At 43.7% G+C, this 18146-nt stretch overlaps 3 protein-coding genes across 8 annotated transcripts; 1 reads left to right on the top strand and 2 right to left on the bottom strand.

Annotated features, from left to right (window-relative positions):
* Positions 1–19: 19 nt before the first annotated feature.
* Positions 20–11524, top strand: rilpl1 (Rab interacting lysosomal protein-like 1). 5 transcript variants are annotated; one of them, XM_013137033.4, is made up of 11 exons: positions 20–626; positions 3950–4097; positions 4824–4942; positions 5404–5502; positions 5575–5721; positions 7255–7434; positions 8118–8168; positions 8274–8428; positions 8619–8726; positions 9088–9175; positions 9714–9805. In XM_013137033.4, exons 1-11 carry the CDS (start codon positions 339–341, stop codon positions 9717–9719), a joined length of 1389 nt encoding a protein of 462 aa, XP_012992487.1. In that variant the 5' UTR covers positions 20–338; the 3' UTR covers positions 9720–9805. The 5 variants fall into 5 exon arrangements, with proteins under 5 accessions (XP_012992487.1, XP_010875693.1, XP_010875695.1 ...); XM_010877391.5 differs by lacking the exon at positions 9088–9175 and having other exon boundaries at positions 9714–11524; XM_010877393.5 differs by lacking the exons at positions 7255–7434; positions 9088–9175 and having other exon boundaries at positions 9714–11524.
* Positions 11409–12970, bottom strand: snrnp35 (small nuclear ribonucleoprotein 35 (U11/U12)). Its single transcript, XM_010877395.5, has one exon. It carries the CDS (start codon positions 12660–12662, stop codon positions 11856–11858), a length of 807 nt encoding a protein of 268 aa, XP_010875697.1. The 5' UTR covers positions 12663–12970; the 3' UTR covers positions 11409–11855.
* Positions 12971–13503: 533 nt separating this feature from the next.
* Positions 13504–17815, bottom strand: kmt5aa (lysine methyltransferase 5Aa). Of its 2 annotated transcripts, none has more exons than XM_010877396.5 (7): positions 17485–17815; positions 16470–16620; positions 15754–16039; positions 15373–15460; positions 14977–15036; positions 14631–14821; positions 13504–14439 (listed from the first exon to the last, which is right to left on the bottom strand). In XM_010877396.5, exons 1-7 carry the CDS (start codon positions 17491–17493, stop codon positions 14229–14231), a joined length of 996 nt encoding a protein of 331 aa, XP_010875698.1. In that variant the 5' UTR covers positions 17494–17815; the 3' UTR covers positions 13504–14228. The 2 variants fall into 2 exon arrangements, with proteins under 2 accessions (XP_010875698.1, XP_019908675.1); XM_020053116.3 differs by having other exon boundaries at positions 15754–16036.
* Positions 17816–18146: the final 331 nt, after the last annotated feature.

Genomic DNA, 18146 nt, shown 5'->3' with positions numbered 1-18146 from the left:
CATGCGCATTACAAACAGCAATCTGACCACCGAATCAGGACTGAACGACAGCGCAGGCAGGACCGCAATGGGACGGAGTCGTGTGATTTTATCAAATTTATAAAAAATGGATGAAAAAATTTTCAACTTGGGTACAAAAACGCTATCGATACGCAATTAGGGACTTATCGAAGTGAGTCAGGTTCACACAGAACGACGCGAACGACCTAAAGTGAATAGTTTTTCCATGGGGAGGAAGTTTGTTGTGGCGGAGGAAATATAATAGCCCGGTTATAGGGAGGGACTGCGGAAAGGGAACAGAGCGGAGGACATCAGAATACAAACCCACACAGCCAGCCATGGAGGAGTTTGGGTCAGCGTTAGAAAAGAATGTGGCTGATTTAACAGTTATGGACGTGTATGACATAGCTGCGGTTGTGGGCCAGGAGTTTGAGCGGATTATTGATCAGTACGGCTGCGAGGCTCTATCCAGGCTCATGCCAAAAGTGGTGCGGGTGTTAGAGATCCTGGAGGTGATGGTCAGTAGGAATAGCATCAGTCCCGAAACGGAGGAGCTGAGGCTGGAGCTGGATAAACTACGGCTGGAGAGGATGGACCGGCTCGAGAAAGAGAAGAAACACAAAAAGGTGGTCACAATTTGGCACTAAATGACTTGAATAATTGAGTTAGCTGTAACCAAATATGTAAAGATAACAGTAGGTGTAATGATAAGTGACAGACGTAACAGATTTTAATTGGTTTGATATATATATATATATATATATATATATATATAGTGAACACATGGAAATAACGCCAACAAAAATGAAAATGTTTTCATCATGAAATAATGTAATGACATTATTATAACAAAACGTTTGACAAGTGTACTATGCATTTTCAAAAGATGTCAGAGGTTTGAAATAATCAATATTTGGAATAGTTGGCTTAGACTTGATTTCAAAATGTAACCAATGCAAAACAGGACTATTACATAAATGCCACTTAATTGACTGAGGATTGTTACATTTCTCATAGTTACTGGGAAGACTTGTGGTTTGGAGGCCTCAGACATGGGGCAATCTGAGGCCCCTGCACAAACGCAAGCATTACCACATAGCTGTTTACCTACAGCTCTTTTCGTTGAATGAATCAGAATGAAAATAATCATTGAATGCCACCATATATTTTGTATTATAAACCGGGTGCTAACGATGCTGGTAACTGTGGTATATGAGACCCTGTACCACATCACTTTTTACTTCTTTAATAGCGCTGGTAACTGTTTATAATAGCATTAAGGCATCTTGGGGTTTTGTGGTATATTCCTGATATACCACGGCTAAGCACTGTGTCCAGGTACTCAAAGATGCGTTATGCCTAAGAACAGTACTCAGGTGTGGTATATGCCATATACCACATCCCCTTGTGGCTTTTTTGTAATTCTAGCCTAGATACAAACAGCAACAACGTATCTATGTTCATAAGGCTAATAAGGAAATCTTTATTTGGATATGATTAAGATATTCTGATCAAGAAGTTATAGAAATGGATTAGAAAGATATGATAATTTTGGGAAAGCATTAGGGACGATGATCAGATAATGTTTGTGTGTGAAAAAATTGACCTGTATTGTTTTCAATTGTGGTTTTCCATTTGAATGGGTCTGTCCCTCAGGGAAATAGAAGGTATACACTGATGAGCCAAAACATTTTGATGAAGCGAATAATGTTGACCATCTCTTAACAAGTACACAAGTGCAGAACATTTTAACGATGGTTACACGGAGGAATGTTTCACAACACACAGTGCATCACACCCTGCTGCGTGTGGGGCTGCGTGGCCACAGACCGGTCAGAGTGACCATGATGACCGCTGTACCACCGTCTAAAGCGCCTACCATGGGCACACGGGCGTCGGAACTGGACCTTGGAGCTGTGGAAGAAGGTCGCCTGGTCCGACGAGTCCTGTTTTCTTTTACTTTATGTGGACGGGCGAGTACATGTATGTCATTTACCTGGAGAAGTGATGGGATTCACTGTGGGAAGACCACAAGTCAATGGAGGGAGTGGGACACTCTGGACCAGGTACACCCCTTCATGGAAGTGGTCTTCCCTGATGGTAGTGGCCTCTTTCAGCAGAATAATGCACCCTCCACACTGTACACATTGCTCAGGAGTGGTTTTGAACATGACAAAGAGTTCAAGGTGTTGTCCTGGCCTCCAAATTCCCCAGATCTCAATCCAATTGAGCATCTGTGGGATGTACTAGACCAGCAAGTCCGATCCACAGTGGCTCCACGTCGCAACTGACAGGACTTGAGGGATGAAGCAACTTTTTGGACACCTTATTAAATCCACACCCCTAAAAATAGATTTTAGGCTGTTCTGAAGACAATGGGATCCAATCCAGTACCAGATGAGTGTACCCAATTAAAGGACCACTGACAGTTCACATTTTAGAATTAAATTCCATCTTAAAATGTAAAAAATTTGGAAACAGTTGTTATTTGTGGAACAGTACTCAAAAATAAAATGTTCAGGAAACATCACAATGAAAACATTATATATATATAATTATGCATTCCTGGACAGTACAGATCAAGGACTCGTATAATTGTATTACCGTTATTCTGTTGCTGGGTGTAAATCAACTTCAGTTACTGTTGTTAAAAAGTCCCTATAGATTTATTTAAACACAAGGTGTCTTGTCATAGATGACAGTCTTTATTATTTCTGCAGACAGATTAAGATACTTCAAAAGCATTTTTTGGAACATGCTAACAGAAGGAGATTTTAACATCATTATGTTACGAACCCTCCACCAATATTCAACTTAATGTGTTTTTGTAAATAGGTCTGTGGAAATTGTAAGAAGTGACATTTTCTTTGATCGAACGGCATATATTTCAGATTAAAGGTCTCAACATCTTTCTGTTAACTGTAAAACTGTCCAGCAACATGTCACAGTTACATGAAGACGTCTGTACATCTTTGCCGTTAGTCATGGCCCTCATCTATAGTCAGAGGAAGTGCAGTGATGAAACAGTGGCTGGTCTTGTGACAGTGACGTGACAGGAGTTAAACTAGCCTGGCCCTTATTGGTCGACTAAGATGTGTCTTGTGCCTTAATTAAAGTGTGACAACATCCTGAATCTAACTTCTGCCCAAAGAGCCATCTGCCTTAGGCAATATGCTAAGTATTTTATTTTATTACCTACATTTTCAGTTCATTTAAGTACAACAAGCCAAAAGTAGTTTATGCAATCCACAGAATGTAAAGCATTAATTGGATTACAGTAAATAAGATCCACTATCCCCCATCTCTTTAATAAAGCCAGGTAAAAATGTGATGGCTTTAAACCATATAACTGATCAATTCACCATCATACCACATCATTTAATGCTAAAAAACTGTTCAATACAATTAATAAGATTTTTCATTATGGAAGTGCTGATTCATACCAAGCTCTACAGTTAATGTCCCAAGACGAATCCTGTGAACAAATACTGTGGATAACACAGGATCTTGTGAAGGGGAGTCATTTATTTTCAGTCATTGATGAACCATGAAAGGCACACCTGTTGTCAGTTTTAAAGTTGAGAAAGAGTCCGTTTGTAAGAAAGTCAGCCTTTAAAAGTCACAAGGTTGAAGACATTCATTGACAGGAGAAAGACATCGTAAAAGCCCAGGGTTAAAACTGAGGCCTTTCGTATAGCCAACCAATGCACATGTTGTTTTAAACCCTGACTCAGTGGAATGCCTGTGTCTGCGCCCTGGTAACATAGTTTTTTTGTGCTTGAATGGAGTGAATTTGTCAAAACAATGTGGTGAATACTCCACCCACACCAGGCAAGATGGTTGAAAATCCACATTTTAAGAAATTGCTTGTAACAAGGCTGTGATCATACATGCTTGGAAGAGGGGTCAAGGGTGTTAGTCTGTGCTGTCTGTGTGTTTGTGTGTGTAGGAGTTGGAGCTGGTAGAGGACGTGTGGAGGGGGGAGGCCCAGGACCTGCTGTCTCAAATCGCCCAGCTTCAGGAGGAGAACAAGACGCTCCTCACTAACATGTCAATCAAAGACCCCATGAGTGAAGAGGACCTACAGAGGCATGAAGGTACTAAACCCTCCCCTCTACTCCTCTCTGAACCCGCACACCAACAGTAAATCACCTGATTAAAAGAAGGGACGCACATGTCTTTATGCTCTCGCTCTGTAGCTCACGCGCACCCTTTCGCTTAACATGGGCAGTCACATGCACGCAGGCATGTGCACGCACGTCCTCGCACATGCACACGCACACACACACACACACACAAAGGGGGCCTTCTCTGTGTTTGAGGCTGAGCCAGGCTTGTTACTGCATGGGTGGCTCTGTCGTGATGTCACAGAAGGGCTACAGTCGCCCTGAGACACAGAACCAAACACACACAGAGACAGACCTCCCTCAGTGCCCTGTCCACCTGCTAGACACACACACACTACGTAATCACGCTTCACTTTGATACAAGTCCCCTCAGTGCCCTGTCCACCTGCTCAGTCAGTACTGGCTGGGGTTTTAGGGTCTCAGTTCCTCGTGGCTGATATCCAGAGCGGTGTGTCAGCCTGGGCTCCTCTGTATCTGGCAGAGAAGTCAAGTGTGTCCGTGCCTGTCTGCCATTTTAAACCTAGTGAGGCTCACTTGATTTATCATCCCGTAAGACACACACACAGGATTCATGTAGAGTTTTTTTAGAGTCTGGACCGCCAGACATTTCAGTTGTCCTTCCACATTTTGCACTCCCATTCTGCCTTGCCTCTTAGGTTGCCAGATCTGAAATGGTTTCCCCTGTTGTGTTGCCAGGTATGTCTGAGCGGGAGCGTCAGGTGATGAAGAAGCTGAAAGAGGTGGTGGACAAGCAAAGAGACGAGATCCGAGCCAAAGACCGCGAGCTCACATTAAAAAACGAGGACATTGAGGCTGTGAGTGTGGCAGGATGCTTGCCTGGTGTAGATGGTGTCTATGTGCACAGACAGGATCAGCCAGGCCTTCCCAAAATATTTAGAACCAATGCACTATTGTAAAACTGGATGTTAAGGTGGTGGTTCCTCACCCTGAAAGCATGCCATAAACAAAGAAAAATTGTAATCTGTGGTTCACTTGTCTTTAACGGGGATCATCCATCTAAAATCTTCTCCCATCTGAAATGTCCCACCCTGCAAACACATCAATGGTTTAGAAGACTAAATACATGTGACAACCGATCAAAGCCTTTTAAAACCGCCAGACCAGCAAATCCCCCTCCTCAATATGACCTGTGGCACACCGTAACTTAGCTGTGTGGAGGTAACGGGGGCATGTTGTTTTTAATGGCTGTGTGGCCTATGTGTGACTTCTTATCTCTGACCTCCTCCCCATCCATCTCCCTCCATCCGCTCTCTAGCTTCAGCAGCAGCAGTCTCGTCTGATGAAGATAAACCATGACCTTCGCCATAAGATCTCTGTGGTGGAAGCTCAGGGGAAAGCTCTCATCGAGCAGAAGGTTTGAAACCTAAGGATGTGTTAAACATATTGTATTTTAAAAACAAAACAGTGCAGATATATATATCTTCAGGTGGAACTGGAGGCGGGAGCTCAAGCCCGGGTACAGGAAATGGGAGCACTCCGGCAGGAAGTGGCCCGTTTAAGAGAGCGTTTGCAAGGAGACGTGCCCCCTCAGGCTCCAGAAGAGCTTCCTCCCCAACCCCCATCCCCTGCACAGGTAATACTGACACCTCCCCAACCCCCATCCCCTGCACAGGTAATACTGACACCTCCCCAACCCCCATCCCCTGCACAGGTAATACTGACACCACCCCAGCCGTCATCCCCTGCACAGGTAATACTGACACCACCCCAGCCCCCATCCCTCCACAGGTAATACTGACACCTCCCCAACCCCCATCCCCTGCACAGGTAATACTGACACCTCCCCAACCCCCATCCCCTGCACAGGTAATACTGACACCTCCCCAACCCCCATCCCCTGCACAGGTAATACTGACACCTCCCCAGCCGTCATCCCCTGCACAGGTAATACTGACACCTCCCCAGCCGTCATCCCCTGCACAGGTAATACTGACACCTCCCCAACCCCCATCCCCTGCACAGGTAATACTGACACCTCCCCAGCCGTCATCCCCTGCACAGGTAATACTGACACCACCCCAGCCCCCATCCCTCCACAGGTAATACTGACACCTCCCCAGCCCCCATCCCTCCACAGGTAATACTGACACCACCCCAGCCCCCATCCCCTGCACAGGTAATGCTGACACCTCCCCATCCCTCCACAGGTAATACTGACACCACCCCAGCCCCCATCCCTCCACAGGTAATACTGACACCTCCCCAGCCCCCATCCCTCCACAGGTAATACTGACACCTCCCCAGCCCCCATCCCTCCACAGGTAATACTGACACCACCCCAGCCCCCATCCCCTGCACAGGTAATACTGACACCTCCCCAGCCCCCATCCCTCCACAGGTAATACTGACACCTCCCCAGCCCCCATCCCTCCACAGGTAATACTGACACCACCCCAGCCCCCATCCCCTGCACAGGTAATGCTGACACCTCCCCATCCCTCCACAGGTAATACTGACACCACCCCAGCCCCCATCCCCTACACAGGTAATTCAAGCGTCTGTTCGGTCCGCAAACCTGCTAAGCATGGATACACAATGCACACATAGGTCTCCCCGGCAGATGTAAGGTATCTACAGGTATACGTCCCCAACAACCACAGAATCACATTATCTTTTCTTTCCTTCTGTGAGAGAACCTGTGCAGAGTCAGTATATAGCAGTCTGACTCGCAGCCTGTAGAACTCAGCTGGAGCTAGTGAGTCAGTGAGCCCAGAGTTTTTGCCTCATTGGAAAATATGACCTAGTTATCATATGAGTGGGAGCAGGGACAGGCTGGAAATATGCCTTCTCTCTACCCGTCCACAGCCGGCCACTAGCCAGCCTTAGAGATGTAGTAAGAGACAGCCAGGCAATTCAGGGCATCTAAAATTAGCAACAACAACCTTTATAGTCACTTGTATACCAAACCTTTTTACTCTTAGCCAAATTAAAATACAGACGGTTCCAAGACTTCATACAGCAAGTCGAACACATTTTCCCCACAATGCTTTGCGGTAGCGCATTATATTCTTTTGCTATTCTTTTGTCTGTAAGAATGTGTGGAGTTATTGGAATTGAGTGAGACGTGCCTGGATAAAGGTACCTTAACATTTGTCTGCCGCTCCAGTTCCCTGCTCCCCAGCCTGGTAGCCCCTCCTCAGAGGTCGAGTCTGAGGTGGGGGGCTGGCCAGAGCGAGAGAGATACCCCACTGAGATGCTGTTGGCGGGGTACGACCCTGCCCCTCGCTTCCCTTCCCTGGATGATGATGAGGAGGAGAATGTAGAGGAAGAGGCTGTGTTGCAATGGGTAACACCGTTGTGCTAGCTAGCTAGCCTTCCCAGAATGGTGTGTTTGGCGTGGCCCTAACCTTTGCCCTGTCCAACTAAAGTTGAAACAGTATCCCGTTGACCACAAGAGCATGGAATCTAAGTGTATAATTGACAGCTATGTGTGTGGAATTCTGACAATTGTATTTCAAGGTCTGTGTTTTTAAAAGTTCAACGAAAATGGGTTACCCTTGACTGTACTGGCCAATATACAGTAAGTGTGTGTTGTCGTCAGTGTTTTTTCGTGTCTGAGGTCAGACTGTACCGCCACAGCTGTCACACCTAAATATAGACTGCTCTGACACCCCTGCAACAGCACATAGACTAGTCAAGACCCTCCCTTTCACATGCAAAACATAATGGCAGATTAGGATGTTTGCAACAAGAGAACTTGGAACACAATGTCATCCAGTCACGATAATAGCACGACTGTTGGCCATGCCTCTTTTCTTCACGTTCATGTGCTACAGAGTCACTGGCTAAATGACTGTTTGGTGCATGATGGACCTCAGTTGGTTGCATGCAGTAACTTTGTAGTATCTGAGGTAAGGAAGATTGTAAGGAAGGAAAGAAGGAAGGAAGGAATCAGAGTTAAGGATTGATTTCCTAAGTATTGGAACAGGGCCTAGTGTCTGACCTTCAGTTCATTTCCTATGCCACCAGGAGGCGATGTGTGATGAGGACACACCAGCTCTGTTCCAACACTTTACCAAGGTATCCCTCCTTCCCTTCCTGCCTACCATCTATTCCTTCCTTTCCTGCCTCACTTCCTGCCCTCCTCCTTTAGTTGCATGGTGTAATTTGGCTGTATCCCACTAGGAGGCGCTATGTGACGAGGAGATGGGAGGCCTGGACCAGAAGGACCCCAACAGGCCCAGGTTCACGTTGCAGGAGCTGAGAGACGTTCTGCACGAGAGGAATGAGCTCAAGGCCAAAGTGTTTATGCTGCAGGAGGAGATTGCCTACTACAAAAGGCACCCATGTTTATTCCGTTTTAAGACACACTCAGGTTTTGAAAACCCTAATCAATCAGATGTGATGAACCCTGTTTGTTAGGTTAAAGTGAAGAAGTTGACAGTGTTGACGATGCTGTGTGCATTCCGTTCTGAGGCTCTCAGGTTGATGATGATGAGGATAATAACATTGGCTGTTCTTCCTCTCCAGTGAAGAGGCAGAGGATGAGACCGGCCCTCCAGCTCCTTCCCCTTCACCCGAACAACTGAGGGCGCGGCCCCGAACTGGTGCCCAGCCCGAGTCAGGAATCAAACGCCTGTACGTATCTCACAAGGACACACCCTCCAACACACACACAAGTGCCTGTACGTATCTCACAAGGACACACCCTCCAACACACACACAGGTGTAGTATTAAGGATGTGCCCGTGCGTTCATCTCTTGGTCTGACTGTCACTACATCAGCTAAGGCATGACTGTTAGTCCACTCTGGTTCACTCACCACAGAAACAGCAGTAACATGGCTTCATTTGACATCAGTTTTATGGGCCATGGCTGATTTGGACCATGTCTTCCTTTCCCCTCGTTTTCTGCTTGTCCGTGCCTCCCTGTGAATGTCTTTGTGTGTGTGTGTATGTGTTTGTATATACCTTTGTGTTCGCGTACCTCTGTGTGACAGGATCTTCACAGCCATAATGCCGATGGTGGCGGCTGGGTTGATACCAGATGACCCCACTTTACAGCCAATCAGACGTCTCATATCCCTCGTACGACCTCGGTCATTGGTTGGCCTCTATGTTACTCACTGTCTTGGCTAACACCTCTCACCATCTGCATGTTGTATTAGTAGGGCCTTTTTCCTGAACATGTTAACTGTGCACCCTACCGTAGTTATCGGACCAGCATGGACCCTTGGAGGCTGTGTAGAAGTGTGCATTCTGATTGGCTAATTGTGGGTCACTGTCTAAATCACTGTCCAATAGGAACATCGTGGAACATTTTAATCAGCCAGTCAGAATAGGATGTGGATTCACTTCCTGTCCTGATTCTGATTCACTAACAAATCTGTTTAACTCTTGCATTTTCTATGCTCCTTCTGCTTTGTGCACACACATCTAATCCTTATGCACCTTTATTCTAATCTCCGAATTTACACTGTAGACGTGCATCTCCCTTTTACCCGTTAGTGACCAACGGGCCGGCAGGCATGTCATGGACATGTGGGATCAATGACTCTGGTCAGTAATATCCACTTTTTCTTTCCCTTCTGCATTTTCCACCTCTCCTTCCCTTCTCTCGTTTCAGGTTTAGCTTCTTCTCTCGTGATAAGCGGTGGAACTCCCAGCGGAGCGCACAGTTCGACGACAGCTTCAGCTCGTGGGCGGGGAAAGATGAGGTGTACACGGAACAGGCCCAGGAGGCTCTGCAGCATCTGTAGTGAATGGCTAATTCTTGACGACCCCCCCCCCCCCCCCCCCCATTGATGGTGTAGAGAACACCATCAATGGCCATCCACATACCGAGATTCACACCGACAACACCACAAGCTCTGTGTGACAGCTGAATCATTCACCCCGAAGTGTTGCCTAACCACTGTAACGTTAGATTTAACCTCCTAGTCTTTGGACTGTACTTATTGTGGCCAGCTGCAGTGTAATGTGATTTCATGACACAGCCATTAGTAAATGAAAGCACTCCGTGGGTTTGAGGGTGAAGAGAAGATTTACCCACTTCTTCTGAAGTCAAACCTCCCTAAAGCCTTTATTTATTCCACGGTGAAACCCACAAGAATTGACCGATGCACAGAGTTGTTACCCATTATCAGAACTGGCAGACGTAATGTAGGTACCAGCATCAGGCTGGGTAGAATTGTGGAAAACAGAAAGTATGGTTGAGAGACATAGTCAGGCTTGGTAGCCATGTGGAGAGCAGAAAGTGTGTTTGAGAGGTTTGAGAAAGGAAGCACATGAAATACCCTAGATAGAGAATCATGGGACACAAATTTGAGAACTTTTATGTTCAGAAAAGAAACAAGATGTTTTTCACTGACTCAGTTTGATATCCCAGTTAGACCAGCCATGTTCTCTACGGCAGCTAGGAGGCGCTGTAGCTAGGCCCCTCACTCTCCAGCACTAGATAAAAGGGTGTGAACAAACTTGTTGGATTTAAACAACTTGGTGGAACTTTGCATAAATGAATGTGTTACTGGGTGTTGAGGTGGAAAATATGGTTGCCATAGAAACCCAATTCTTAATACAACCCTTCTTATTCAAAAGTATGCATCGCCATATACATACTGTTGGTCTGATGTTTAGAACACCTTTTTGAACAATTTGCCCAATTTAGAGATGTTGGGGTTTTATATTTTGCAAATGGTTGATTGAAGCACAGAATGTTGTAGTTTTACAATGCCTTAAGGAAAGACGGTATTTTTGTTTTGAATGATTTAACTACAGGCTATTTGCTGCTGCTTTTTTTGTTTTGAGGCTTTTAGTGGTGCCTTCAGGACTAGCCAAGTGGTGTACATAATATGAAGCCAAAGATATGCATGTTTGGCAAACTGTATTCGATACATTCAATTGACATGGAACCAAATGTGATAAGACAAATGGACAACACTCCACTGAGAACTCAAATGAGAATGTTCTTATGAAATATGTGGCTCAAACATCGAGGACAGTTTGCCAAACTGTGCTATGGCAAGAAGAAAAATGGTTTGTTGGACGAAAGAGGTTCTGTATACTGAGGACTAGTCCTAATTGACCCAATTTCTATGAATTAAAAACGTTAATAATTGCAAGACATAATGGTGCATAAATTAGGTCAAAACTTATCATGACTGAAGGGATAATCGGCATGTAATACAGCACATGCTGGTGGAAACATCTACATCATATACACATAAAGGGAAATACAAATAAAAAATATACTTCTGAATATAGACATATGCCATTATATGCAAAACATCCTCTATTTCACACAAACCTCATGGACTCCATTCAAACCTGGTACATTTGTATTTGTAAAGATTTAAAATATGATACATCTCACTGTTTTCATAAAGTGTGTTGCCTTTTATTCAGATATCCCCACTCAAATAAACATTGTGATCCCCATAATGGTAAATGTTTTTTTGTTCTGATGAAGAAAAAGAAAGCATGGCTTAAATGGTAACCAATATTTCACAAAAATATTTTGTATAGAAGTGAGGACAATAGGATAAAAAAAAACCATCCAACTGAGCTGGGGGAGCAAAATGGCGCAGCAGAGAAATGGGTGCGACAATGTCTACCCCACAACCAGCTACAAAATAGAGACCAATGAAACCAGATTGTCGGACCATTCTTTTAGGCCTATCCTTTGCTCTTTCCACATGTGGCATGATCCTTCCAGATTTTAGAGATGAAGTCCAGATGTCAGAGGGATCACTGGGCAACCCAGTATGCCTCATCTCCTGTCTCTGTGTCTGTGCTTGTCATCACTGTGTCTCCTGTCATCCCTTTCTCTTGACCCCCTCTCCCTCGTTGACCCCCTCTCCCTCGTCGACTCGGTCTCGTAACTCCTATTCCGCCTATCTCGGTGGTACTCCATTTCCCCACCTCTCTCTCTCCCTCTGTCTCGGTCATCTCTCCTTCCTCTACTCCCCCACACAGTCCCATCTCTGTCTTTCTCTCTGTAGCGCTCATTCCTCTCACCTCCTCTCTCCCACTCTCTGCCTCTACCACCCCATTCTTGGCTCAGGGTGACCGGAAGGTTGATGGGTTTGCGAAAGGGTCTGTCCTTCCCACCAAACCGTAGCTGACCTGACTCCTTCTTGCCGCCCTGCCCTCCGCCCAGCCGGCGAGGTATCCATCCTTTCAGAGTCCTCTCCTGCTCGAAGTCCACAAACAACTCACTTTGGTCCACTACTAGTTTGTTGGCCTCTCGTCTGGCTCGGACTACGGACCTCTCCTCTTTGTATTCAACGAAAGCGTAGCCCTTCGAGAACCCAGTCACTATGTCCCTCACCAGGCGCAGTCGGCGAATGTCCCCGTATTTGGAGAACACTTCATTCAGTTTCTCCTCCGTTGTTTGAGGGTTCAAGCGGGCCACGAATAGGGTGAGGAGCGGGTCCCCCACCACACCTTTGTTAGGTTTGTAGCGGGCGACCATGGCCCTCCAGACGGCCCGATCATGTGGCTCCACGTCTGTGCCATCGATGCTGCCCGCCTTGAGAGGGTCATAGACCTTTGCCACTGGACTCCAGTCGTTCATTATTTAGTACTAAACAATGTATCGACAGAAGCAAAAAAATCTAATAACGCGGTGTTCATGAATAAACATCACACAAAGCGAACGTCTGTAATCACATTTCTAGCTAGGTGGGAACATATTACTTACGAATCCGCGCTTTGCTTATTAACCGACAAAAAATAAACAAGAGTGCGTCGCTCTAAACAGTCCGTGTGAGTAAAATAGTTTCCTCCAGACCGTTCCTTTTGGAAGGGTGTCTCACGATCCTTTTGGAGACGTTATTTTCGAAATGTGTTTCGGGTCCAGGGCTCTATGGTCCAGGGTAAATCTCAGGTAATCATCACATCAAATTTATACTGAGAGTTCAGATACGGTTGTTATACAAGTCCTTAACAGATGTGGGCAATAATTACAATTACCCAACACCCTAAAAGGGATGTGTCTAAATAAAACCAAAGTAAATTTTGCTTATAATTATATTTTCACTAAAAGGTATTTTGTATTAGCAAATAATACATTTCCAGGGACCAATTTAAACTTCAGCAACGTTCTTATTAAGGTGTTTTTTTTCTACTTGATTGCACTGGTTGTAATCGTCTGAATTAGAATTCTAGAACTCCACCCTTAAACCATCCCACATTGCTATAAGGGCTTAAAAATAAAAATCTATAAAGTATCTTGTTTCAAAAAAATCAGACTAAATTCAAGCCAGTGGAATTCAAATGAATGCATAATCAATTTGTTGAAATGTTTATTTTAAATGGAGAAATCTCTTGTCAACCATCTACAACTCTCAAATCAATTTTAGCCAGTTGGTGTTTACAAGGATCAAAGTCACAACAAAACGCAGCAAGTCATGTTATAAGTTGCATAAAATGTGTTTATTTAACAATGTATCCACCCCAGTATACATATTCATTTAAATAGCTCCTTGCAGAGCACTTCGTTGTGGACATTTTAACAGCTTTGTGTTAGAGAGGTACATATTTGTTCAAGTTCATAAAACAACTCTACTCAACATGGCATAAAGTTAACATTTCAAATTAATTGTGTTTAAATGGTTGGAATCTTATTCCAGTTTTCTGAACCTTTCAAAGAGGGCTCGTAGGTTTGCATCTCATAGTTCTGCTTTCTGCATCAACCAGAAAGGGTTCTGGTACCATAAATATAATTATTGCTAAGCAACTAACTACTATACACCCGATTAAGAAAAAAGTATAAAAATGCAGAACACTTAAACTACAACCTGCATGCCGTGGAAGCACTGGTCTACCGGTAATACAAAATATACAAAAAGAAATGTGCTGGAAAAAACTAGCATGTTTCATATAGACGGATAAATATATTAAAAGTATTGATGTCACTAGACATTTAGAAGATGTACCTCAATCTAAATGTGTTTAAGTCACTGTAACCTAACCCTCCCTCTTCAAAACTCCCCCCCTCTACATACACACCAGAAATCTACCACGTCCTCGTTCTTTTCCCCTCTGAAAAAAACTGGGGTAACATTCTGTTGCTAAGGCAATTTTTACATTTAAAAAAATTATCTTCTATGAAGCTTGTTTCCCTTTTCTTTGAGCTGGATTAATGTTTGAGCCAGGGGTGGGCTGCGATGGAAGCTTTACTGCGGTCACCGTAGTCGTACAGCAGCTCCTCGCCCTCATCGATGTCTCTCGATGCCACCAGAATGAGGTGAGGTATGCCATTGATGTCATGGAGTTTGGTTTGACAGTTGCCGTTCTTACTGTGGTTGATCAGCCGGCCCATGCGAACCGTTTCTTTTGTGGCGTCCACACTGGAGGGACACGTACAGGAAAAGAACATTACGATTAAGAAGAACTTTTCAGAAGTAGTCAAAGAGGGAGACTATTAAAAGGTATGAAAAAAAGTTACTGTTCTGCAATCCAAACATAAAAACTGCATTAGCGGACAATAATGAGATACTCAGCACATATGAGATACAAGTCAATCAGCGATAACACCTACCAGTATGTTTTGCAGAGATACTGAAAGTAGTACATATAGCAGCCGGTTGCAGGGTTCATAGCATACTCGGCTTCCCTCTTTTTGGCATCGGTGATCTGCAGCAGGTCTCCGTGGTATTCCACGACATACTGGCCCTTCTGAAAACACTGCGTGGCAAACACTCCCCGGCCCTTCCCATCTATATGCCGCACCTAAAAACAAAAAAACATATTCAACTTAGAAGAACAATGTTGTCCACTGAAATGAAAAAACTGGTGTGTATTTCATGATTTGCTAGTCTGAACATTACAAGGTTTTGAAATAAAAGGGCTCTCCCAGTCAGACAGCCAAACAGCTGTGATCATACCTCCATTCCTTCCTCAATTCCATTCACGATCAGATCATCTATGTGTTTCTTTTGTTCACCCTGTAAGAAAAGACAATAATATCTGACATCTAATGACTATGTAGTAAGAGTAAGACTTTCACAAGACATTTAAAATGCACCTCCACGTATTTGATGGAACAAGTTGCTAATCCCATTGTAATTCAAGTGGTCTAACGTTTGAGGAATCTTATTGAAGGCCAGAATTTCACAGCAACGTCACATAAGAGTCCATTGTCACAAATCAAATGCTAAATGATTCACAGAAGAACAGGTTCACATTTCACACAACATTTGTTTTTCAATAACGGGTTCAGTCTTCTGCTTACTGGGTAACACCTTTAGTATTACAAGGTAACAAATCCATGTTGTTCTCACCTTCAACTCTGCTTTGCTTTTCCTGGAGCTTCTGCGTATGGGGTAGTAATCTGTTACTTTGTGGTTTTGGGAATTCCTGCTCTCTGCTCTGGAGGGGAAACATATGAACTAGCATTAACAATAAAGCATTTAAATGTACAAGCATGTCAGCCATGTTCATATTGCTTTTGAAGTGAAAAAAGGTGTCAGAAAGAAAAATAAAATTTTGTGTTACATCCTTTTGAAAAGAGGAGATCAATATTAGACATTAAGGACGCTAGCACGGCAACCAGTTCAGTGCATGCATTTACAACAGTCAAATTTTATATTATTTATTACATATAAAAACATGACACAAAAAACAAAATGTGGTTTCTTTCCAACATCCAGATGAGGCCTTACATTCTAAGGGCTGACTTCTTCCCTTTGGCCTTGCGTCGGATGTCTCTCCTCTGGTTGCTGAGGTGAGCAGCGGTGTTGTTGGTCAGGAGGGTGTGGGTGATGTTGTTACCGGGGGCAGGAGGGGAGGAGAGATCGGCTGGAGAACGGCGACAGGAGACTGGGGAGAAGTGTAGAAGCTGCTGGGACACCTGGTGGTCTTCTGTCTTGCAGGGCCACTGGCTGTTGCTCTCTTCCCTGTCTGCCAGCTTCAGGACGCATGCTGCCTCAGCGTTCAGTCTCCGGGCTGCTGGGGGAGTCAAGCCCACAGGAAGTCAGATAAGGGTATAACAGGGAGCTCACAATACACTGCTCTTCATTCCTTAATATGATTTTAGCACATTTCATGTAAAATGAGTGGAGGAAAATAGAAGAGGAACTTCAGATGACTAAAAAACAATCTGTTGACCAAATTTACAGCTCCTTCTTACTTATAGATATTCAGTGACGTGAAGTACGGCCAACCCATCATACAGCTTTGTTTTAGGTTTAATGTAAAATGCTTATTTCACAAAACTATATAACACCTATGAACTGAATTTACAAATTAATCTATAAGTACTTCAGTGAATTAATCATGAACGTCTGTTACACACTCAAAAAGTGAATGGATCTAGAGGAACAATGTAAGTCACACTGCACTAGTCATGTAAATAGGCTACTAGCGACACAGTACATACCATCTCCTTGCCTCTGTGGTTCGTTCTGTATAGAGACACGTCCAGTGTACTTCCCCTCCTGTATGAGCTTGATGGTCATCTCATCATGGACAGGGGACTTGGACTTGCTGTGGCTCAGGAGAGTGATGGAGTGGCTATTTAGTAACATGTCCTGTCAAATGAAAATATGTTATCAGTTGTTACCATTTTGTGTGTGTGTTGGCAGAAAGGAATAAAGACACTAGTGGGGTCCATTACTGCGAGGAAAACAGCCACATGTGGATTTTTGCAATTCCCCTGAGGAAAAATACAATTCATGGCATTAGGGTTAGGTATGTTACAATTTGGGTCAGGGTTAAATTAATTATGATTTTAAATGGGAATATTATCCGGATCCACAATGGTAAAACAAACATGGATGTGAATGTCTGTCTTCATGTCTATGTAAGTGTTAAGATGTAATCAGGTATAAAATGTGTCACACGAAGATTTTTGTGCATGGTTCTAAATTTGATCATAACAATCGTTGAGTAATTTCTGGAATCTACCACATGGTTTTATGAAAAACAGACGACCTGTGTCAGTGACGCCAGCCAGGCAGCAACATCACCAACACACCCACACAATATACGGGCCTCCGAGTCGTTAGCCAAATCCCTACACTCATCAAATAATATTAATTTGTGACGAGCCTGTTTTCGAAGAAATGCAAACAATGTCAATTTAAGATACTAACACTTATTGGACACTAAAAGCAACAAACTTTTCATTTGGAGTGTTCGCTAATTCAACCGATACTAGTACCTAGTAGTGTAGGAACAAAAACGTACACTATAACCAGCAAGCTAACCAGACTACTGTAGCTACAGTGGCTAGCGTAGCTTGCTAACGTAATGCCATGTTGGATATTCATAAAGTAAACAAATAACTAAACTACAATATAAATAACAGTTCGCCGTCCATTACGTTCTAAATAGTATAACCTATTATAAAATATAAAGTAATTATTTTACTTATTATTAAATAGCAAACTTACCCCGTTCATCTCTGTCTTGTTTTGTTTTTTTGTATTTTTATGCGAAAGCCTTTTTTCGGTTCCAGTCTTCTGTTGCAGTAAAAAATAAAATAAAATCGAGAAGCCGTGTCTCCCCGTATGTCTCCTGCGTTATACAACAGTCATCCTACCCCTCCTTAGCCTCCGTACACTCTCCTCTACCTCCACAAAGGTCACTTTTGTATGTTTTGCTTTGCAATTCTTCAGCCCAAGCAGTTTCCACAGTTCCTCCCCTCCGCCATGTTTTAATGTAACTCATTCAAGAGAGGGAACCATGTGAACAATTAAAGGGACGGTAGTTGTAATGAAAGGCCAGCAGGTACCGCTGTCTGACAGTGTTTCGGGGATTGGGCTTTATTGACCTTACTTCAAAGGTTCATCTAATTTGATTAAATTAATCATCATTAATCATAACCGCCAATGAATGATTACCAAATAAAAGGAGTCATTTACAGTATCTGACTAAACCGCATTTGAATGCTGGAACCTATGTGTTTCGGTGTAGGTGTGTCATGTTTTATATTGTTCTTATGGTCACACTTTCAACGTTTTTTTTATGAAGACCTCAGTATTTTTTTAAAGTCTAATTCTTTTTTTGAAATATTTGACATAATGTCATTATTGTGTGAACAGTTATTTTATCA

This window comes from Esox lucius, chromosome 14 (assembly GCF_011004845.1).
Source record: "Esox lucius isolate fEsoLuc1 chromosome 14, fEsoLuc1.pri, whole genome shotgun sequence".
In the NCBI taxonomy this organism is placed as follows: Eukaryota; Metazoa; Chordata; class Actinopteri; order Esociformes; family Esocidae; genus Esox; species Esox lucius.
The sequence above is the reverse complement of the archived record's forward strand: the minus strand, read 5'-3'. Positions and strand labels throughout refer to the sequence as shown.

Excerpts from the sequence above, each read along its gene's own strand:
- rilpl1 (XM_010877391.5), top strand. The coding sequence starts at position 339 with ATGGAGGAGTTTGGGTCAGCGTTAGAAAAGAATGTGGCTGATTTAACA. Across the intron at positions 627-3,949 it reads AAGAGAAGAAACACAAAAAG|GAGTTGGAGCTGGTAGAGGA; the intron begins GTGGTCACAATT and ends TTGTGTGTGTAG. Across the intron at positions 4,943-5,403 it reads AAAACGAGGACATTGAGGCT|CTTCAGCAGCAGCAGTCTCG; the intron begins GTGAGTGTGGCA and ends TCCGCTCTCTAG.
- snrnp35 (XM_010877395.5), bottom strand. The coding sequence starts at position 12,662 with ATGAACGACTGGAGTCCAGTGGCAAAGGTCTATGACCCTCTCAAGGCG.
- kmt5aa (XM_010877396.5), bottom strand. Across the intron at positions 15,461-15,753 it reads AAGAAGTCAGCCCTTAGAAT|AGCAGAGAGCAGGAATTCCC; the intron begins GTAAGGCCTCAT and ends TTTCCCCTCCAG. Across the intron at positions 14,822-14,976 it reads GAATTGAGGAAGGAATGGAG|GTGCGGCATATAGATGGGAA; the intron begins GTATGATCACAG and ends TTTTGTTTTTAG.